Source organism: Lycorma delicatula, chromosome 9 (assembly GCF_047948215.1).
Source record: "Lycorma delicatula isolate Av1 chromosome 9, ASM4794821v1, whole genome shotgun sequence".
Taxonomy (NCBI): Eukaryota; Metazoa; Arthropoda; class Insecta; order Hemiptera; family Fulgoridae; genus Lycorma; species Lycorma delicatula.
The window spans coordinates 92,386,959-92,410,513 of NC_134463.1; the positions used below are offsets into that span (position 1 = coordinate 92,386,959).

The 23,555-nt window shown below is 28.1% G+C and overlaps 1 protein-coding gene across 1 annotated transcript in view; it reads right to left on the reverse strand.

Annotated features, from left to right (window-relative positions):
* LOC142330613 (synaptic vesicle glycoprotein 2C-like) overlaps positions 1 to 23,555 on the reverse strand; it is a 78,488-nt gene that overhangs the window by 12,254 nt on the left and 42,679 nt on the right. The window contains exons 2-9 of the mRNA XM_075376016.1: positions 18,303 to 18,380; positions 16,317 to 16,478; positions 13,534 to 13,696; positions 10,756 to 10,877; positions 9,436 to 9,674; positions 6,904 to 7,073; positions 4,238 to 4,494; positions 1,716 to 1,875 (exon numbers count right to left, since the gene is read on the reverse strand). Coding sequence (XP_075232131.1) covers positions 1,716 to 1,875; positions 4,238 to 4,494; positions 6,904 to 7,073; positions 9,436 to 9,674; positions 10,756 to 10,877; positions 13,534 to 13,696; positions 16,317 to 16,478; positions 18,303 to 18,380 — 1,351 coding nt within the window. The remainder of the gene's footprint in view (positions 1 to 1,715; positions 1,876 to 4,237; positions 4,495 to 6,903; positions 7,074 to 9,435; positions 9,675 to 10,755; positions 10,878 to 13,533; positions 13,697 to 16,316; positions 16,479 to 18,302; positions 18,381 to 23,555) is intronic.

Here is a 23,555-nt window from a genome sequence, read left to right on the forward strand (position 1 = left end):
AATCTTTACATAACCAGCAAATTCTACCTGTACAGGATGAGTGAGGGAGAGTTTCCAGCGTCTTAAAATTGGAACTTCTAGGCTAAGAGAAGGAAATCCTCGACAGAAAAACCTGATCGTCAAAGTTGGGGGTTGGGCATAGGGTTAACGACCGACCCTGTAAAAAATGACTTACAAAACCAACAGGTGCCTCAGAATCAAAGAGGAACTCTTGAAAGAATAAACTGGATACAAATAATGAAATAAGAGGAAACTGAAAAGCAAAAATCTGTGAGGGGGGAAGATTGAGGGGGAGACCAAGGAGGCGATGAATTGTGAATGTGAAGGATGATCATTAGGGGATGGAGATGAAAAGCAGTGGATAGGGAGGAGTGAAATGGCATCTTGATGAAGGTCAAGGCCCTATATGAACTATAGTGCCAAGGAATACGTAAGTTATTGAGAAACAAATTAAATTTTATTATTATCACACTTTATATAATTATTTAAATAATTTACTTCCTGAAAGATTGCTTTATACTGACTCTCATGACCACATTAACATAGCCAATACGTAGTAAACAACATTTTTTATAAAGTATTTATCCGATTGGTGTAAATGATTAGCATTATTCTTTCTACATGGAAGATTGATTTTCTGACTCTGCTGAGCCACTTATATTATTTATTCTGTTGATGAGCTAAATAAAAAAAAATCTTGATTGGTGTTCCATGGATGTAATAAGTTACAAGTACACTCATGGACAAGGGACACAATTGCCTATGGGTCCTGAATCAAGAAAACAGCACTACTTTTGGAATATCAGACAAATAAATTGATCAATAATAAGAAATAAGTGTTTTAAACTGTAAGAATGATATAAATTAAGAATATAATAAAATATTCATGTAATAATATAATTCTTTTTTTAGTAATTGGTCTAAATTTGAAGCTACATCTCTACATAAAAGGACACATTTCTGGGCAATGATAACTACTCACTGGTAATATAAAAACAATGATGTAATTTATTACATCATGCTAAAAATACAGGCTTTTTGATGCTTAGAGCATAAAGAAACAAATTTAACTGTAGTTTAAACTCAGAAACAGAATCTTCTAGATAAAAGGCAGAAATGCTACCACTCTATCATAGAGATTGGCAATGATTATATTAGTAAAAAAAAGTCATGCAGAAAAATTAATATACTGTATAAAACACTATCTAAATGGTTACTCTATTTTTTATCATATCCAATATTTTTAGTTTAGATATTTTTGTACAAATCTATACAATAACATGGCTAAGGCTGTTAAAATTATAATTATTTTAAAAGCACTGTTTATTAACATCATTGTAAAAAAATAAAAATAAAATTAATGAAAAAATATCAGAATTATGGAATTATTAAGATAAATGGTACCTGCACCCAGTGTTATTTAATATGATTTAAAGTAAGTGATATAAGTACGGGTTTGACTGCTGACATCATTCATTACTTTAATAATTTTGTTCTAAATACAGAAATAATGGATTAAGAAATTTGTGCAATGAGATGTTCCAGGTTTTGTGAAAACATCATTAAGTTATATGAGGTGCAATTTCACTTTTAAATTTATGATACCTGAAATTCTATTATCAAAAAATAAAATAATAGGTAATTATATCAATCATATAAAAAACAAACAATAAATAAAAATTGTTTTACTAATTTAATCTATTATAAAAAATTACCTGATGCTTGGCGGGAACATATCAACGACTAGAGAGTTAAACACAAGATTAGCTGTTCCCACACATAACTGGAATACAGCAGAAACGATTAAATTTTGGAATGAACTTTGTAAGAAGTATATTGTCAGAACACATAATCCAGATGCTATCATAAGATATACTGTAAACATAAAATTACATATTGTTGTAAATGTTAATTTAAATTTAAACACTGTAAAAAGAAATCAAATATATTCACATGTACAATACAAAATGTCTTAATATTAATGCATTTTATTCAAAAACAAAGTGCCAATAAGAAATTCAAAATAACAAACAAAATGACAAAAGACAAAGTTATTAAAAATATTTTTCTTAAATTAAAAAAAAAAACACAGTAAATGGAAAGTAATTGTTTTAATAGATATACTCTACATCTCTTCAATTTTATCAAACTTTTTTAAGTTTGATAAAATTATGAATTATGAGTTGGTAAAATTTTGAGTTGAAAGTTTTATAGTGACTAAATGACTTTAATAAAGTATTATTTATTTATTTTTTAATGAAAATTGTACAGATACATAACAACTACTACTGCTACACAATGTCAACTTTATTGATAAATACAATTCAATTCTTTTTATTTTTGGCTTGTTATCCTCACTTCCAAATTTAATTTATAATACTTGAAGATTATTAAGAATGTTAAATACTGTTTTCAAATTAACAGAACTTCTTGTAAAAGACTTTTGGAGCTGATTATAAGCATCTTCTTCTGTAGATTACCTTGAAACATTCCAGCATCCAGTAATATTTGATACTTTTCTGTAGGAGATGAGTAATTAGCTTCTAAAGATCTTAAGAACAAGTTCCATTAGTATGAAAATGATTTGTTTATAATTTAAAAAAATTTTTAAGTGCTATCACAAGTTGTTATTGTGCTCAACAATATATAATAATTACAATTTATGTACGCTTCCTATACCTTCACAGGAAGTATTAGAACAAAATCAGGTTAATTACTATTTAATGAAAATGTTTGGAGCTCAATTTATATATTTTAAGCTTTCGTTTACTTATTAGGCTCAAGATATTAAAATTTCTATTTCTGAGAATTATAGATAACTGTTATTTTGTTTACTCTACAAAATACAAACTGAAAACATGTTAATCCAACTAAAGAGATACAATTCTGTTATAGATAATTCTATAAACTCAAGCGAGGTTGTTTTTATTTAAGTTAAATATAGAACTTGTTAAATTTGTTGCTACTTCCATGTACCACACAAATCTAGGATAATTATTTGTTAAGGAAACCTCTACCTATTCTTAGATGGCTCTTAGTTTTCTGGTAACAATTTTCAATGCAGTATGTGTTTAAGAGGATTAACATATAAATGTTGATTCTCTGCCATAGTAGTCGACAGAGTGGTGGTTATAATCAAATTTTTTATAACCAACTGATTAAAAAGAATATTTTAACCACAAAATAAAAAAAAATTGTCACTTGACAGTATGTTCAAATATTTAAAAATATGTCTTCCTCAAGCTTCAGACATGAATTAATTTAAAGTATTTTCATTAGCATTATTGTTTTAAATAATTCTTACCATGATAATATGAACAAGAATATTTTGATAACTTTACATTTTAAAAAATTAACAATTTTTTAAAACTACTAAAAAAGAAACAACTTCCTCTTCTAATCATTTCATAAAACTGATTATATCCTGCAACTAAATCAAATTGTTAGTCTAGATTACAGTTACTGTTTTTTTGTGGTTTATGCTTGTTTGATAAATATACATTTCATTGGTACCTAAAAATATTTTCTTTACTGCTTTATGTATTTAACTGAAATTTAGACAAAATTTAATTAACAAGTATATTTACTTTTGTAACATTATCTATTGCTAGTTCTTTATGAACAGAAATTATAAGATGAGAATGAATCATTTTTGTGTAGATTATTCTCCTAATATTCTGCTGTACTAACAGCAGAATTTTTTTGGTTAAAATAGCTATAGTGGAATGGAAGAGAAGTGCAGATGAAGAGGTTATTAGATTTGGTTAGAGAAGGAGGGAGTTTTAGAACCTTATGATTTTATAATAGAATTAAAAGGAATGTGTGATTTTAATTGTAACTGATTATTAAGGATATTGTTGGGTGCAGTTGTGTGTGTTTGTGTACTTCAAATATTTGTTTACTTATTAGATTGAAGATATTAGTATTTTTGTCTATCTCTGTATATTATGTAGTTGTTATTACATATGTATTGTGTTACACTGTTTAATTTAATATAATTGACATTTTGTTTCTTCTATAAACTACAAGTGAAAACATGTTAATCCAGATTAAGATATATGTTACCATTATAGATGATACTATAAATTCCAGTAAGATTGTGTTTATTTAAGATAAGTGCAGAACTTTTTTAAATTGTGTGTTTTAAATATTTTGTGGTTTAATTTTTTGATGATGGAGGCATTGTGGTTTGAGTTAAATTACGGGTGTTAACATTATAGAATTAAATGAAATTTACCAGGCATTGTTCTTCTTCTTAGTCTTCCAGAAAGAAAACCAGAAATAATATTTCCACTAAGCCCAGCAACGCCAATAATAAGTGAATTAACAAATACAGTAGAATCAACAGAATTGCTGTCACAATTTTCTAATTCTGCACCTTTATTCATAGGACCGCTAAGTTCACAAACTGATACGGATTCATTTGGATGATGTAAGTAGTGCAATTCAAAACGATTGAATAATTCAGGTAACCAAAGTCCTAATCCATAATACCTGTAAAAAAAGTAATTTAAATAATTCTTCATTTGAATTTTATATATTATGATGACTAACAACACCTGTAATTTCTCAAAATTAAAATTCAAAATATTTTTTGAGGCTTATCTCGATAGGGCAAACAGAAGAAAAAATTTAGTAATGTCAAAAAAAAGTTATAATAAATCTACAGACCCACTAATGGACTGCATATACCAAGAACTTAGTATGTAAAATACACACACACAAATTACCAAAAATTCAATATTCAAAAGAACATTTTAAATCACTATTTACTACATTAAATTAAATATATAACATTAAATGAGATATAAACTACCAAAAAGACAGTAAAGATAAGTTAAGCTTGCCATATTAATTCCAAGAATCAATTTTCATGGATCCTACTTCTTCAGTTGATATTAAATTCTATAATTATATTTAAACATATTTATTATGATTTATGTAATGTTTAATATTACATAAAATTTGTTATGTTTAACATAACTTTGTTAATGAGTTATTTGAACTGTCAAAAAATTATTATATGTATGTGTATATATATATATATAATTTTTTTTTTAGGGGGGAGAAATAATAAATGACTTTTTTTTAATTGTGAAAAATTGTGGCTCCATAAAATCTTTTCGGTGATATTATTCAGGCTCTTAGCTTTAGCAATAATAAATTACAATAATATTTCAAATAAAATGTGAAATAAAGTAATAAAGATCTTTATAAATACAATGAAACTGAGAAAATGTCAGATTCCACAGAAAAATAGCAGCATAATTCCCTGACCACCTTTTAAGAATGAATGATAACAGGTTAATGAAACAAATCTTCAACCAATTCACAAAAAAAAACAAAAAAAAAAACGGAAATCAATAGACCTCAGTAGAAAGAACTAAAAGAAATGAAAGTGTCTGAAGTAGTCAAGGTAGAACAAGAATGATTAGAAAACTGGTAAAGATTTCAAAGGTTTCCTAGGAAAGAGAAAAAAGAAGGAGAAAGAAAAGATGAAGAAATATTGAAAGACCAGGAAAAAAACACCTAGTAAAAAGAGAAATAAATGCAAATGTTATTTTGCACAATCCTCAGTCGGCCAAACTAAAAAGAATAACAAAAGTATAAATTGTCTCAATTAAATGAAGTGAGGTAGGAGTCAGGTGTGAGAATTTAATGAAAATTTATTGAATAACTAAAAAATATGAATAACATGATAATATATGATGACAATGTGTTTTATGTAGGACAGTAACATTTTATAATGTATGTTGAAATTAATCATTACAATATAAATATAAATTTGAATCTTTTTTTAAATGATGTGTTATAAAATTTATTTGACAACATAATCTGAAGATGTACCAGAATTATTTTTTCTAATTTTTTTTTTTAAATTGCAATAATAAACATAATATTATATACAACATCAGTGGCAACCATATGAATAATATTAAAAAGTTATTAAAAGGGTATATCAAGTTATTAAACAAAAACTTTCAAACTGTGCAGATCATTTGTTTTTTTTTTTAAGATATTCCTTGGAAGTTGTTAGTGGTCTATTTATGCGAGTTAATAATCATTATATTGAGTAAAATATTTATAAATTAATTAATAGGATATATTTCTTTAATAAATACTTGGATAAAATTAAAAACTGATTTCAAATTTAAAAGGATTTTTTTCTTTTGTTTTAATTTAATTTGTCATTTTTTGGGAATATGGTCAGATGCAATTTTATTTTGACAGTGAAGTGTATTATATTATATATATATATATATATTATATTAGATTTCTGAAACTATAAATCCGAAAAAGTTAATAATATTAACCATTATGAGATAAATATTAAAAAAATTCTATTTAAACATATTTTATGGAAGTTAATTTTATAAAAAAATCAGATTTTTTAATTTCCTATGATTTATAACTTCACACAGAACATGCAATTTTGGTATAGAATACGCTAGAAACATTTAAAAAAATTATTATTTCAAAGATGCTTCTAACTAAAAACTGATAAAGGAAATGAATGAATGAGTGAACGATTTGTTTAGGTGTGTAATTAAAGTGAACACAAATAAAACTTTTGAAGTTAATGAATAAAACTTAGCTTCATTATTTTAGCATCTGTTGAAAGCTCAGTATTGGAACAATGTGTTTGCATTTCATCAGCTGTTTTTTTAACTAATTTTTAGACTGTAAGAAACTATAGTAGAGCAAGCTTGGATCTACGTGGAGTGATGTCTCTGGCAGTAGGTTGGTCCAAGGATTCTATTTTTAATCCAGCGATTGGATAAAATAATTATCTATTGGACTGGCTATTGAATAAAGCTGGGCTTTAAGATCTTTTTTATTAAAAATCCTACAACCAGAACAATGTAAATCTTGGTAGAACAATTAATGTACATATGTACTTACCCAAACATATTAGAAAAAAAGAGAGAGCAGGTAAGTGCTGTTGTTTTTAAAGTTGGTAACATGAACAGACTTTGTCCTTGTTGAATTAAAATACTAATGGCTTGCCAAACTGAGTTAGTATTTTCTTCTTTAGAAAATGACTTCTGTTCCTCACAACGTAATGATATTACCTGTGGAAAATAAATTACATACACATTCAATTATTTGTAATTACACTATTAAAAAAACATTTGTCAACCAGACTTTTATTAACCAAGGTTTTTGTTAACTGAATTAACACTAAGATCCAAGGTCATGGATAATTAGTTGACTAAGGGATTTTTTAAGCAAGCTAGGTTGTATTTTATCTAGTAAATATCTTGATTATTTGTAACAACATTGCAGTATTTCTCTGTCAACTTATAGAGCTAAGTTGACAGAGTGTTAAGAAAGTAGGGTGAATGTGCAGAAATAGACTATATAACCTTAAAGAAAAAAAGTATTTTTAAAAACAGTGAACATTTGAAATTTACATCATTTAAAAAGATTCTTTGTACTATTTTTATAAGTTTTTTAATCAACATAAAGTCTTAATTTTTTATTTTTATTCACAAATGAACTTTAATGAAAATAAAAAAAAATATCAATTTTATCCATTAACAAATCTAATGTTGACCTGATTTTATAACTTTACTAACAGAAAGAGAAATAATGCTCAGTATCTAAGTATATTTAGGAGAGCAAGCTTAGGGTATTCAATAGATAGTTTCAAAATTAGAAGATACTGTGACAAAATATGAAATGAAAATTAGTTACAAAAACTAAAATAATGGGGATAGAAGACAATGTGCTAATGTTGTCCGTGCAACAGAAAAAAGAATTGAACAAATAAATGTTCAGATTACTTAGGTATAATATAAACAGAAGATTACAAAAGTGAAAATGAAATAAAGACAAAAATAGGAATGCCTAAGGAAACATTTAACAGAAAGAAACAGTTATGTGGTAAAAAGGAGTTAGACTTGAAGACTTACTTGTGAATTATTATGTTTGGAATGACTATATCACATACACTGAGAAAAAGGAAAAAGAAATGTGGGATGTGATGTGGGAGAAATGTTGAAATATGAACATAGAAGGGACTGCAGAAGATTAACCCTTCGCAGGTGTATACCCATATATGGGCTACCTGTACTTATGCTGGAGAGCAGAAACCCATACGTGAGTCTCTGAATTTGACCGGGTATTTGTCTTCATGTAGTTGCATATAAATTCCAAGAGATGGCAGGAGATGTTCTTTCAATCATTTTGAGGTGGGAATTCCTGATACAATGTGATTGGGAACCATTTTACTTTAGTTATCAGATGAGTTCAATGACTGTGCATATGTAACAAGACATGTGCATTATTTTTTTTTGTGTCTTTTGCATTTGTAAGTAATTTGTTTACAATCTGTTCCTTCTAAAACTTCATTTTCAGCTTGCTTGGTTTGAATTCTTTCTTTTCCTGTATAGCCTTCGGGAATTACCATTCAGGTATTACTTCAGAGGAGAATGAAGATGATATGTATGAGTGTAACTCATGTGTGGGATGAATGTATGAACTGTAGTTTTGTACAGTCTCAGTTTGATCATTCCTGAGATGTGTGTTTAATTGAAACCCAACCACCATAGAACACCAGTATCCACAATCTAGCATTCAAATCCGTATTTAAGTAACTGCCTTTACTAGGACTTGAACGCTGGAACTCTCGACTTCCAAATCAGCTGATCTGGGAAGACGTGTTCACCACTAGACCAACCCAGTGGGTTGCTTTGTTTGAGTTCAATGAAAATTTTGAGACAAAAATTCAGAAAAAAATGAATAAAAATATTTATATTATTATTATAATAAAACCATATTATATTATTCCCTGCCTAGGTGCACTACTTCTACAAAATTGCTACTGTTATTATATTACCATCAATGTTACTATTATTCTTCAATGTCTTTTATATGAAAAGAACTCAATGTTAAACATAAACATAATCATCACCTGTAGTTTGCAAATTCTAGTGCGCTGATTGAGACTTGTGCCATTTTCGCATAAGCTTTGTCTCACGAGATAATTAAAGTGTTCCTTAACAAGATTAGTGGCAGAATTCAGTAAAAACACAAGTTATATGTTGTTTTTGCATGAATGCATGTTTTAAGTTACTTTAAATAGTTTTTGCACGACTTTTTTTTTAAAAATGTCTGAGGTCCACAGCCACAAAACATCTCTGCTTGCGAAGGATTAAAAGGAAAAATGAAGTGACAAGGAGAGTTAACAAGATATAAATGTAATCAGGCAATTCAGAATAAGAAACCTAATTGGCTGAGACATAACATAAGAGGAGAAGAATTAATTAAAACACTGCTAGAAGAATTAATAGAAAGTGCAAAAAAAGAGAAGTCAAAAAAGCTTAAAAATTACATATGATATTGTACAAGGAACCTGCCTCAGGGCAGATAATTATATGATGATAATGATTATTATTTTTTTAAACAAAATAATGATATTTTTTAACTTACTGAAAATTTATCTGAAGATTGACTATTGTTCCAAGAATAGATACTTGCGAGAACATCCCTTGCTTCTTGTGACCTTCCTTGAGATAAAAGCCAGCGAGGACTTTCTGGATAAAGGGATAACAAAATAGCACTGAGCAAACTTGGTATGGCAACAATTGCAACTAATAAACGCCAGGAGTTGAATATAATACCACCAACTTCAATCGACCATCGCATTGGAATTATGAACCACGCAACAGCTGAAATTTTCAAATAAAATTTCTATTAATATACAGTGTAAAATTATTACTGTTAATATATAGGCTTAAAATCATAACAGTAAAAATAACAGGATCCTTCCCAGGTTCTAATAAATAAATTGTATAATTCTACAGCCTAATGATTTTGCAATACCTTGAGTCAGGTAGTAGTAGTATTCAAGAAAATAAAAATATGTAAAAAAAAAGAAAAAATCACAGAGGTTAAAAAAATCATCGTGATAAACCAGTTTTGAAAGAAAACCAAACTTAAATATCATTCCGGTCTGAATACTAACATTAATGAGTGAGCATGAATGAAACAAATTTTACAATCAATGCCATCTAAATTTCTACTCTTCTTTACATTCTGCTGTTTACAATGCTGAGGTTATTTCATCTCTTAATCATTTAGTACTCTGAGTGGTGGATCAGTGTGATACAAAGGGGCTGCTTCCTTTAGTTTTCGTGTTACACAGATTTGGGAATAAAAATATTTTATATTGATTATTTTTTTTTAATTCTTAAGAAGATTTTTTTCTGTTATATAAATCTATAAACTTCTGAGTAAGTTTTTTAATTTTCTGTATGAAGTGAAGATATATATTGAGTGTGATTTACATTGTTTTTATGGCAAGAAGAAAAGTATCAATCACCTTGATCTCATATCTTCAGATCAATGTATTTTTTTAAAAAGGAATTTTCCACTAATGTTATATGAAAAAACTTGCACAACCAGAGCAACTTCCTCTATAAAAAAAAGGAATCATTGAAATTGATCCATTTATTGTAAAGTAAGGTTGAACATGTAGTACGTATAATTCAGTACAATGTATTTATAAATTTACAGATGTGTCGATAAGGTAAAACACAATGCAAACTTCTAACTCTATTTTTTGAAGTCAATTAAAAAGTAATTATTTAAAATAAAACATGTTAGTATTATTACTTCTGAAAAATTTTAAAATTAGATTTTTTTCTTATTTAAAATCATTACAGTATTTAATAATGAGTACTGTAACCTAATCAGTTTTCTTTACCAAAGGTATTTTATAAAATAATAAGGATCTGAAATCTTTATTACCTGGCATTATTACCCATGACATTGTCCAAAGAAGTCCAACGTAACAGATTACTTTTGCTCTAATTCTTTCTGAGAAAAATTCTCCCATGTATGCTAATACTATAGCACTTGGTCCTCCAACTCTAAAAAAAAAAAATCCTAGATTAATATTTCATCAAAGCTGCTTCATACAAATAATTTTTTCAGAAATTTTAGAAAACAACATTAATTTTCTTGATTGATTTTAATGTATTATGACTATATTTGTGGTAATTTTCAGTGTTATACTTATTGTATAATAAGTATACATAAGTATTGTATATAAGTATACACTATCACTCAGCCAATCTCTATGGCAGAGTGATAGTGTTTCTGCTTTTCATTCACAGGTTCTGAGTTTAAGTCCAAGTCACATAACATATTTTTTCACAAGCTACAAAAACATTCATTTTATTATCATTCATTGGCAAGTGTTGCACTGGCCAGATATAGCCAAAATAAAACTAATTATAGAGAAGTTAATTGGGCTTTTTCTTCAAGTCAATTATATATATTTAACATATTTATTCATTGTTTTGAGGTAACGGATTGTGTAGATATTTAATTATGTCAAAAAATAAAACAAAAAAAAGAATGCTATTACGATGTTAAATGAATCAGTCGATAATTAAGTAAGAATTAAATATGTAAACATGCAGGTCATTTAATAACTGGGACAAACATTTTAACAATACTCTAGTTATTACTTAGTCATCATATGCATTTGCAACATTAGCTCTCAGAAAATTTCATGAAAAGACTTCATCAAATTGAATGAAAATATTCACCATACTAAAAGGATAAGTATTCTAATGCTATAAGTTAGTTTAGGCTGCAAAAATAAATAAATATTTATTCAGATCAATTATACATCTATTTATTATACGTTTCATCTCAGGAACACTTGGTGTATTTTTTATTGATTATTATAAAAATGAAATGGAAAGACAAAGGAAAAATTTGACTAGAGCAACATTACAAAATGAAAAATCTATGAATAAAAAAGAAAAGTAGTATATTTCAAATTAATAAATAAAAATAATAATAATAAAGTGAATTATAATTAAGTGTTTGATAATAATAAATAAATTAAGTCTGTGAAAAATTAAAAACAAACATCTAATGGCAGCTTAGTGAACATTAATTTGATGCAGATTTTAAAAAGTCAAAATTTACACAATATAACATTACAATTATTTGTTCTCATTTTATTGTGATTTTTTCAGTTGGTTTATTGTTTTTATATTTATTTTATAAAAATATTCTATTTTGAATTAAAAATATAGGAGACCTACAAAAAAGATACCTTTATGGAAAAAAAGCTGGGCAAAGAGTTACTACATTTTCCCAGAACTGTGACGTTGAATTTTAAAACTGGTTTCTCTAACGATTTCAAGTTTTTCTTATTTTACAATGATTTATGAAAATATGGGTCAAATATTTCCCCCAACACTTCTTTCAAATTTTTGCATTTACTCAAAAATGGAGTCTAATAGTTTCATTATAAAGTAGAATTTTGAGTTTTTGTATGATAAAAATGAAAAATACAGACATAATGAATGATGACTTTCTAGGAGAGGAAACAAATAGTTTGCAAACTTAATTCTTTAAAATGACGCTGAAGCAGGCCTAACAGTCATTATAGTACTGATATGACTCGATTTAAGCAATTATAAAGATTATCCTAAATTTACTACAAAATATTTGAAAATCACGGTTTAAGAGTACTCAAAGGTAAAAAAAAAACATGTGTGATAAGCAATTGTACTAAGAATATCCCATATGATTTTCTTTAGTTAGTACTTTTTTTTTGAGAAAGTTTTTTCATAAACCACCTGGCTAAAAAGTCAAGAATGAAAAAATAAAATTAGAAAAAAAGAGAAACAAAGTACGATCACCTACTAATGTTTGAATCTTAAGAAATGTGCAAAATACATTTTTACCTGTGTGAAGATGGGTAACCAGCTATAAAAAATATTTTTAAAATGGTGGCCGACTATTTTGAAACCTGCATTCTTCAGATAAGTAAAAGTTTTAGGTCCTGTAATGACCACAGAGTTGCTCTAAAAAAAATTACAGCATACTGATAGTTTTTATAAACTGAACAGGCTTTAATTTTTATCATTATTATTTTCACAAGAATGAGTTTAATGAACACAAGAAGGTCCAGCGCAGAGCTCCCTGGCTAGATGGGAAGGACTTGTTTTGCTTTGCCGTGACTGGCTAAACATCCCCTGACTGTGAAGGGAAACACAAGTAATCATATATCTCAGGCATAGCTGCAATGGGGATGCTAGTATATGTCAGTCAAGTTTTTTTTTTATTAGTTTCTATGAAGTTTCTTTTTTTAAAGGAAACTTTTAGTTACATATAAAATTATTTTATTTACATTATTTTATTTTATTTACATATAAAATTTACACATGTAGGTATTTTTCTTATAATATTACTTTGGGTATACATTCCAAATACAAATTTAATAAACAGTGTTATGAATACATGCTAACAGAGTCAATTCTAAAGAGAGACTTAAATTTTGTTGAATGTAGTAACATTTCTTAGAATTATTGCATTTCCAGGAATACATTCCAGTATTGATGCTTACATATGCTAATTACTGTATTCCAACATATATATATATATATATAATTTCTTAAATGTTAAAAACAAAATGGACATACAAGTGGATTAAATTGCAAAAACATATTTATTAAGATTGTTTAAATACTGATTCAATTTTAAATTAATAGTTTTACTTACATGAAGCCATTAAAAAATCTAAATATTATTAAAACATAAAAATGCTGAGATAAACTTGATGCTAAAGATAAGAGCCCATCAATAAGCATTCCACTAACTAAAACTTTTTTTCTTCCAATCATATCTGCAAGTACACCCCAAAGGAAACCACTTGCCAAACCACCTGAAAAAAAAATCATTACCCTGAAGGTTAGACTATAAATTGCAGTAAAATATAATTTCATTATCTAAATGCATGTGGAAAATATTTATTCATAGATAAAAGAAACAAAGTAGAAGACTGGTATGTTAGGAAAACATATTTGTTATTGTTTGGCCAATTTAATTTTGTTATCTTAATACTACAAGAACAATATTCATAGATACTAGACATTATACCAAATTCACGCTTGAAAATATGTCAAAAAATTATATTTATGATTCTTAAATCATATTTAAGGATTCTATGACATGCATTCGAAGGAAAATGAGAATACTGCACGCCAGTTTGTTAGGCTTAAAGAAATATGTTAGTATTCAGTCCTGAAAGTGACACCTTAACTCCACTCTTCACACAAACTATCTTCAGTAAACATTATTATTGTGAATGATTTTATATCAGCTGCTTTTCATTTACCAAAGCAATTATGGATCAGGATTTATGACTTTAATGGTTAAAATTTATATTAATGATTAAAATAGTTTTTATTTTTCTGCTGGAATATTGGATGAAAAAACATAAAAAATACATGCAGAAAATTTACTTATCAGTGCTGAATTGATTAAGCAATTGATTTTAACACTCTTTTTTAATTGATAATCTGCACTATTATGTAAAGAGGAAGAGGGTTTTTTAGTTCTTGATAAACGAAAATATTATCCGATATATCGTTACTAAATTTTTACCCATGTTTCTTGGCATAACTAAGAACATTTTTGGATGTTTCATCTTGAAAAAAAATAAAATGTATGTAAGTAGTAATGGAGGTTTGCCAATTGAAGTACAAACTTTAATGAATTTAATTTAAAAAGATTGAACAGGATTTGAACTGAATGATTTGAAACAATCAAATTAATAATATTAAATAATAATAGAATTAAATTTACATTAAATAAATTAATCTATCTATACTATTATATGTGTAAAGAGTAGGAGGGTTTTTGTTCGTTTGGGATAAACAAAAAACTACCTGATCTTTCGCAACTTAAGTTTTACCCATGTTTCTTGACTAAATGAGAAGGTTTTTGGATGTATTTCATCCTGAAAAATCTCTAAAATACGTATATACTACTACTACTATATATATATATTTGAAACATAAAAAATATATGTTTCAAACAAAAAATTTAGAAATTTTATATTTGAAACACATAATAGGTATATATATAAATATAATGTAGTAGTGGAGATTTGCCGGCTGAAGCACAAACTTTAATGAATTATGAACTGTGAGTGTCTAACATTGTGTGAGCTGGGTTTGAACTGATTGATTATGAACATCTAAAAACCAATTTCTAGATTTTTTGTTTCATTCCAAGTTTCAAAGGTTAAAATTGATTTTTGAATTTTTTTGAAACCCTGTTATTTTTTTAATTTCTTGGTAAAAAATGAAGAAATCAACCTGATTTTTGGTGAGTGTAATATTCATGTCAATAAACCAATTTCTAGAATTTTGAAATTTGACCTTGAAAGGGTTGAAGGTAAAAAAATGTTTGAAAAATTATTGTAAATTTTCCCAATTCCAATTTTATAGTAAATGAGATATTCAGTAGATTTGGGCTTGCAGATACTCTTCAAGTAAATATTTAAAAACCATTTTTGGGTTTTTTAAGAGGTTCAAAAGAATATGACGCTGTGGCTCAACCACCACAACCACTGCCACTGTTACTATATGTGTGACTGGCTGCATCTGCCTGTAGTTACTTGAATAATAAACATAAAACAAAAAGATTGACCGCTACAGGAAACACAAGTAACCATATAGTTCGGGTGAAGCTGCAACTGGGAGCTTCTTTCTTTCTTTTCCTATTTAGCCTCCGGGAATTACGGTTTAGATAATACTACAGAGGATGATATGTATGAGCGTAAATGAAATGTAGTCTTATACAGTCTCAACTCGACCATTCCTAAGATGTGTGGTTAATTGAAACCCAATCACCAAAGAACACCGGTATCCACAATCTAGTATTCAAATCCATATAAAAGTAATTGCCTTTACTACGTTCTGAACACTGGAACTCTGGACTTCCAAATCAGCTGATTTGAGAAGACGCTTTCACAACTAGACCAGCCCGATGGGTTGCGACTGGGAGCTAGTACACATATATTTGTTCATCATTCGTTCTACTCATTCCATTTTGAAGTACATGTACTGCAGGATTTAAAATTATTTTTGTTATTTGTAAAATAATTATTTCAATAAATTAAAGAAAAAAGAATTTACTTAATTTTTTAGGAAGAAGGATTAATTATTTTTACTTTGGTAATGTTCATTTTTAATGTCAATAATATTTTTACAACGGTTCATTGCTAAACGACATGATTTTAGTTGAAAATTAATGTTCATTAAGAGAATGTTTTCAACTTCTTGTTAACAAATTTTAATTTATTATCATGATTGTACAAGTTAATGGAGAAAAATGTTTTATGAACAGACATATTAATAACACCTCACATGATTGCATAAAATAACTAACAGAACATTTATAATAATTCAAATCAATAATACATTGTATAAAAATGAATATTAATTACAATTACAAATAGTATGTGCTTATTAGAATAAAATAATGATAATATTTACCAGCAAGGAAAACAGCATTCAGAAGTCCCATTTCATTAGAAGTAAGTTTCAAGTCACATCTTGCAGATGGTAAAATATATGCATTTAAATTATTTTGTAAACCAGCTGCTAAAAATGAAAATCCACACACTAGCGCAATGGTTGTATGAAACATACCACCCCCTATAACACAAACAATTTTTATAGATCAAAAGTAATCTATATAATGCGGTACACACACCCATAAACCCACACACACACACACATATATATATATATATATATACATACACACACACACACACACATAAAATGTATATATATATATATATATATATATATATATATAAAATATACTTAAGAAATATCTAAAGCTGTTTTAAACAATAAAAAAATGTGGTTGATTATTGACTAATTGTCAATATTGGTAATAAAAAAAAAAAAAAAGTAAATGAACCACCAAATAAATTATATGAAAAGCAATCACCAATTGATTTTTTTACCTACTGCAGCATATGCTATAAGGGAAAGTACTGTATTAGGCAAAAATTTTATGAATCCAGTTAATTGAATTTTTTGACATTTTGAGCTTCACTGAACTAAAGAAAAGACGTGGATGCATTTCTTTATGTTGTTTGTTTTTCTTCATATTTCTGGAATTTGTAAGTGTATGCATAATAATGAAGTTGATATGTCAATCTGTGTTTCATGTAGAATGAAATTTTTATAAAAAACATATAAGGAGATAGGTAGTTCTATTTCAATCCACGGAGAGTATATATTTTATGTTTGATAATAAATATAATATATATATATATATATATATATATATATATATATATTTACATTTTAAATTCTATTTAAAACTTTAAATTTTATTAAACGTTAAAGTTAATTAAACACTTCAATGAAGCTATCTAATCAGTTAATGAAATATTAGTGTTATAAAACTATTAATTTTTTAATGATGAAACAAAACAAATTTATTATTAAATGTAACAATTAAAAACCATATAGGTGGTTCTATTAATATAAACCACCTTGGTTTATATTAATAGAACCACCTAGCACAAAATATTGAGATAAGACATATCTTACTTTAATTTTACCATCAAAGTATTTTCAGTCTGTGCTAGGTGGTTTATATTAATAGAATTAATATATATATATATATGTATTTTAATATCAAATTTATTTATTAATATCAAACATAAAATATATATACTCACCATGGGTTAGAATAGAACTACCCATCTATTCTTTATATTTGATTTTCATAAAATTTAAATCCTATGAGAAACACAAATTGCCATATAAAATTTCATTATTAAACACTCACCAATTCCAGAAATATTAAGTAAAACAAACTGCAACATACATAAAGAATTGCATCCATTTTTTTTTTTTTTTTTTAGTTCAGTGAAGCTCAATTAAAAACCCATATGTATTTATATAGTAATAACTCTATAATTTTGACAACTTGTGTAGAGGTAGAGTGGCCAAAACCACCTTTAGTAACTGGTTTTCTGTTTCTCATTCTCGTGTATGTTGAAGTTATTGATGGCAGTCTTCTTGAGCTAGTAAGGTTAGTATTTAATCTGCAGAAAATTTACAGATGACTGTATGGATATGTATTATAAAACTTTTATTGCATATGAAAAATGGCTAATCTAACAGGAATCTTAATTAAAAACCTGGGAAAGAGATGGTTACCAAATCAGCTCAGTTTTAAGAGCTTATCTAAAAACTAAATTTATAATTAAGTTGACAACAAAAAGTTAAAAATCAATAAATCATTACCGAATGCTAAAAATATAAAAGATCAGACCATGATCTATATCTCACATACATGGATTAATACCTTTTATTAAACGATTTTATGAGCATTAAAAATAAATACATAAAATTTCATACACATAAACATGTGTAGAGTTTATAATTAATGGTTTGTGAATATATTAATGATGTATTATCTATTTAATAATTTTGTTCATATGAATAACTTACCTGTAAGAGAGACAGCTTTTTCAAATTCAACATCATGACAATTATCTGAATCTTGGATTGACTTCTTTTTTTCTGTATCTGAAAAAAAAAGTATAAAAAATATTTGTTTATTAATAGATAATGAATAATTTAAATAAAACTAAATAATGTTTGTTGATTACGATATAATTAATTATTTACGGTTATATTTATGTACAATATTACGAACTATTTTACAGTTAAATTGTGAATTGTTCATTTGAACGATGTTATGGAACTACCCAGTTCGAGCGGAGCGATCTGTTTTGTTAGTTTATTGGTTAAAAATAATAAAGTATCATACCGTGATGATACTAAAAAGATTTTTAATGAATATTTTGTCATATATAAAGTACAATATGAGCATTAGAGATTTATGGGAAGTATACTATTATTTGTAGGTACAAAAATCAATATACCGTGTGACACGAATTAACGGAAAAATTTCAAGACATGTTCTACAAGTGAAAATAAAGAAAAAAAAATTATTTACATACGTAAATCCAGAAATGCTTTGTCAGGAGATATAAGGTGATTAGAGGCCAACTCAAAACACAAACACGTACATACGAACATTAACATCCGGAAAATTTCCATCCGGTTTTTGGTTTTTGGGTTCTTTCGGTGTCAAAAACGTCATGATCCGGAGAAAAATCCCAAATTGGATCGATTTCATACACTTTCCCTTCTAGAGCTGTAGCTCTGCTATATCAGCGCTATCTAGACGAGAAAGTAAAATAAGCAAAATAGAGAATTCTAATCTAATAACGCAGTCGGCATTTCTCTGTGTTGTGTATCTTGAGACATACCGTTTCTCCACTTGAATTAATTTACAAACAGTTTCTAATTTATCGATCACAAGAACTTTTTTAAAGCAAATTTTTACGCATTCTATATTCTGAATTATACATAAGAAAGAAAAATATTAATTCGGGCCTGAGGTTTGAGGTCGTGACAACCCCGATTGACATCTGGTAAGTCTTCTTCAGAAGATAAAAGATATTTTCTCAAATCTTATTGGTTAGTTGGGTTTTATCATACCCAAACATTTTCAGTAAATATAGATGTATATGTCATGGGGTTTTTTTTAAAAGGATGAGATAGAGTTACCTGTAAAGTCATCATGTCATGTGTTAGAATCAATCATTTTATTTTTCCATTAAATTTATAAAGCAATATAAAAAAATCTTTTCATTATCTTTTATTTCATTATTTAAAAAAATAATATTTTTTGTGATTTTATTTTCAAATTTTAATACAAAAAAGGAGTATTATAAATTCACACGCTTACACCGAGGTTTTTTTAATGCTAAACACGTTATTACGGCATGGGAAACAAACAGTAAGATGCAACACTGCTTCAGACTATGAAAATCTTAATAACATTTTGAGGATACGCTACAAAAAATAACAAAATCAACTTTCAAAATATAGTACAGAAAAATAAGAAAGTTTTAAATATATAATTATTAATCAAGTAAATTTATTCAATACCTTTGTACAGTATAATTAATATATTAACTATAAACTTCAAGTAAATGAAGTAGAAGTTGCAAAAGGGAGGCTCATAAAATAACTTTTGTAAGCTAATCAGACACGAAAGTCAATTACTAAAAAAAATAAATTTTGTAAAATATAATCACAAAAAAATAAGTAAGTTACGTGTATGAATCGAATAAATGAAAATGAATAGAGAATGAATCTCAGGGAATACTTTGATTTTAAGAATTTGAAAAGGCATTTAATTTCGTTCACACTGCCGCCTAAAACAACACCAAATCTGCGTGCTCTTTTAAATCTTCAATATAGTTAATTAAATAGAATGTGTTGTACAGTTACACGATATTTATCCCAAAGAAAAAAAAACGACTGCCGATTTGCTGGTAAGTGCAAGCTAGTACTAGTTACCAGTATAACAGATCGGAAGTATGTTTTTTAATAGCATAGAAATTTGTTCCATGTGTTTGAAATTTATAAAAGAGCGCAATATCGTCTCACTCTCTATTTCTCTCTAATCTGATTTTTTTTCATGGATGTTGACAAATCCTTTCCTGAAATATTATTTAAAAAGCGCGCGCGCGCACACACACACACACATACGTAAATTTAATGCAAGATATTTATGTCCTGATTTTTTGCTAATTTTAAAACTTTATTACTAAGACGCTTACCAAATATTAATGTGATTACTCTATCCGAACTTGAGATATAAATTATTATATAAAAATAATAAAATGTCGGACAGGGGGAGAACGAAGGAGAAATTGCCATTTTTCCGAAGGATAGTTTTTGTTTAGTTTTAGAAGTAGAATCCGAAAAATGATAGCCAGCCCATCATCTTAGAAACTATATATATATATATATATATATATATAGAGAGAGAGAGAGAAAGAGAGAGAGAGAGAGAGAGAGAGAGAGTGATTTACGAGACGTAACAAACTTTCGGAACCCGTTTTACTGGTGAAAATAAAGAAGAATATTCATATAAATATAGGTTGGGAAAGCTTCGTTAGCGAGTGTGTCGGCTGGTGCACCTTCATTAAACTTAAGGGAGACTCTAATTCTTGAGACCCAAATTAAGGAATAGATTTAGTGATTTTATATGAAATCTAACTGGAAAAACTAAAAAGAAAAAAATAGGTCCTAGAAACGTATTAGTTGCTTTTCGAAAAATCTGAGGTAAAAGTTAAAAGACTGAAGTCGATAAAAACACTGTTTTATGTTTGGCGCGAAATAACTTTGTTAAATGGGCAATAAAGGTTTTAAACAAAACTTGGAGAGAATTTGATTCTGATTAAATTGATGTGAATAAAGTCCGTAGAAACTAAACGCAGACGTAAGAATTTCCAATCTTATTAGAAAAATAAAGATATGAAAGTGTGATAGATTTGAACTGATGCCATGAATATGGTAAGAATTACAGTCTAGCTTAATTTTATGCAAGGCGCAGATTTCAGAGCAATGTCTTTCGTCAGCCGACACACTCGCTAACGAAGCTTTCTGAATCTATATCCTATATTTTTATGAAATTTCTTCTTTATTTTCACTAGTAAAACATGTCCTCAAAGTTTATTACAATATTTGTGAATCACTTTATATATATATATATATATATATATATATATATACATGGATTAAATGAACACAATTGAAAGTTTGATAAAACATTAAAAAATTAAACATTATGGAACTTCACAAAATTTAACATTTAACAAAGTTTTAAACAACAGCACTACTATTGGATTTAACTCAAACCACTACCTAATCACAGTAGTCGGTGTAAAATAGCTTTTTAACGAAAAGAGGTGTGGCTGCAAAATCATTACTGAACATTAAGAAACTTACGAAACATATAGAACATCACAAAATTTAACCTTTCACATTATGAAAATCAGAATGTAAATAAATCCAATTGTCAAAACAGCAGCACTTACCGGATTTAATTTAAACTACTCACTAAAACACAGTAACCGGTTCAAAATACCCCTAACTTTTTTCTTTCTACTGATCAGATCGAGAATTTCAATAGCTTTAAACTTTCTCCGGGCAACGCGGACCATTTTGCAAGAACCGGCGCATAAATCAGCTCAGAAGATTTTTAGTCTATAGCGGACACACTTACGAACATTGCCTTTTTTGAAGAAGAAAGTCTGTATATTTATTTGTTTGTTTCGTAAATATCTCGACACCACCGCCACTTAGAAGATCCATTTTTTGCAAAAATATTTCTTTTCGTGTAACTAATACATATTCTGAATATGAGCCAAATTGGACCATAAATGTAATTTTTCCAAATATCTGAACCCCAGCGCCACCTAGCGGGTCCAAACTAATTTAGAAACCTTCGCGGGCGTGCGCTAAACAACTCACCAAAGTTTCATCGCAATCGGATGAACGGTTTAGGAAGGCATAAGAGAGATACAGACAGACAAACATTCATTTTTATATACAGAGTTATCATAAAAGAATGGTGCGGTTTAAAACATGCTTTAAATTAAAACAGAATTACTTACAGTTTATGTTTTTTATTTTTCAAATTTGTCGTTTCAAACATTTTTTTACATAATTAATAAATTTCAATATATACGCTCTTAGTCGCTCGACAAATGTCCAAACGATACTCAACTTCTCTCCAAACATTAGGTAACATTTCTTCGTTAATGGTTGTCATCGCTTCATTAATCCTGTTTTTTAAGCGGTTTAGGTCGCGAATTTTTTGTGTATAAACAACGCTTTTGATGTACCCCCACAAGAAAAAATCGCAAGGATTTTGGAGGCCAAAGTATGGGTCCTTGCCGGCCAATCCATCGATCTCCAAATTTTTCGTTCAAAGCGTCCGTGACCAACGCATTGAAGTGCGGGGGAGCACCATCTTGTTGGAAATGAAGTCGATGAATGTTTTCGAGTTCATCCGGCTGAGGAAAGCAATAATCGGTTAACGTGTCAAGATACACGACTCCATTAATTGTTTTTTCAGCAAAGAAGAAAGGCCCTATTACACCATTATTCATCACACCACACCAAACATTAACTTTAGGCGAATTGCGTTGTTTCTCAACAATTGCGTGTGGGTTTTCAGAGTCCCATATTCGTGAATTGTGTCTGTTAACGCACCCATTCACATGGAATGTAGCTTCGTCTGTAAAAATTATATAGTCTAAAAATGATTCGTTTTCACTTATTCTGTCCAACATTTCAACAGCGAAATTGTAACGTTTTACACCATCATCGGGGTTTAATTTCTGCAGTATCTGGATTTTATAAGCGTGTAATTTCAGTTTTTTATGTAAAACTTTGTGAACGATTTTGGAATACCTAATTCGACGCTTCGACGGGGGATGGACTTCCCAGGACTTCTAATTGCCGATTGTCTAATTAGTTCAACCGTTTCGTCCGGTACACTTGGTCTGCCGGTTGATTTCTGTTTCTTAACCGATCCGGTTTCTTCAAATTGTTTGAACCAACGTGTTATGTTATTTTTGTGCGGTGGATCACTTCTGAATTCACGTCGAAACGCACGTTGAACTGAAATTACGGATTTTAATTCAGCCATCAATAAAACACACTTTGCTTTGTCTTTATCCGAGAACATAAACTCGCTAAACTCACCGCAACAACAATACAATAACTGACGTTGTGGTTACAACTGCTGATAAACAAACTTTTGGGTTGGAGGTTTTCAGGGATACCAGTACAACATCTAGAAATTTCCCTACAATCTTCCTATGAATTACT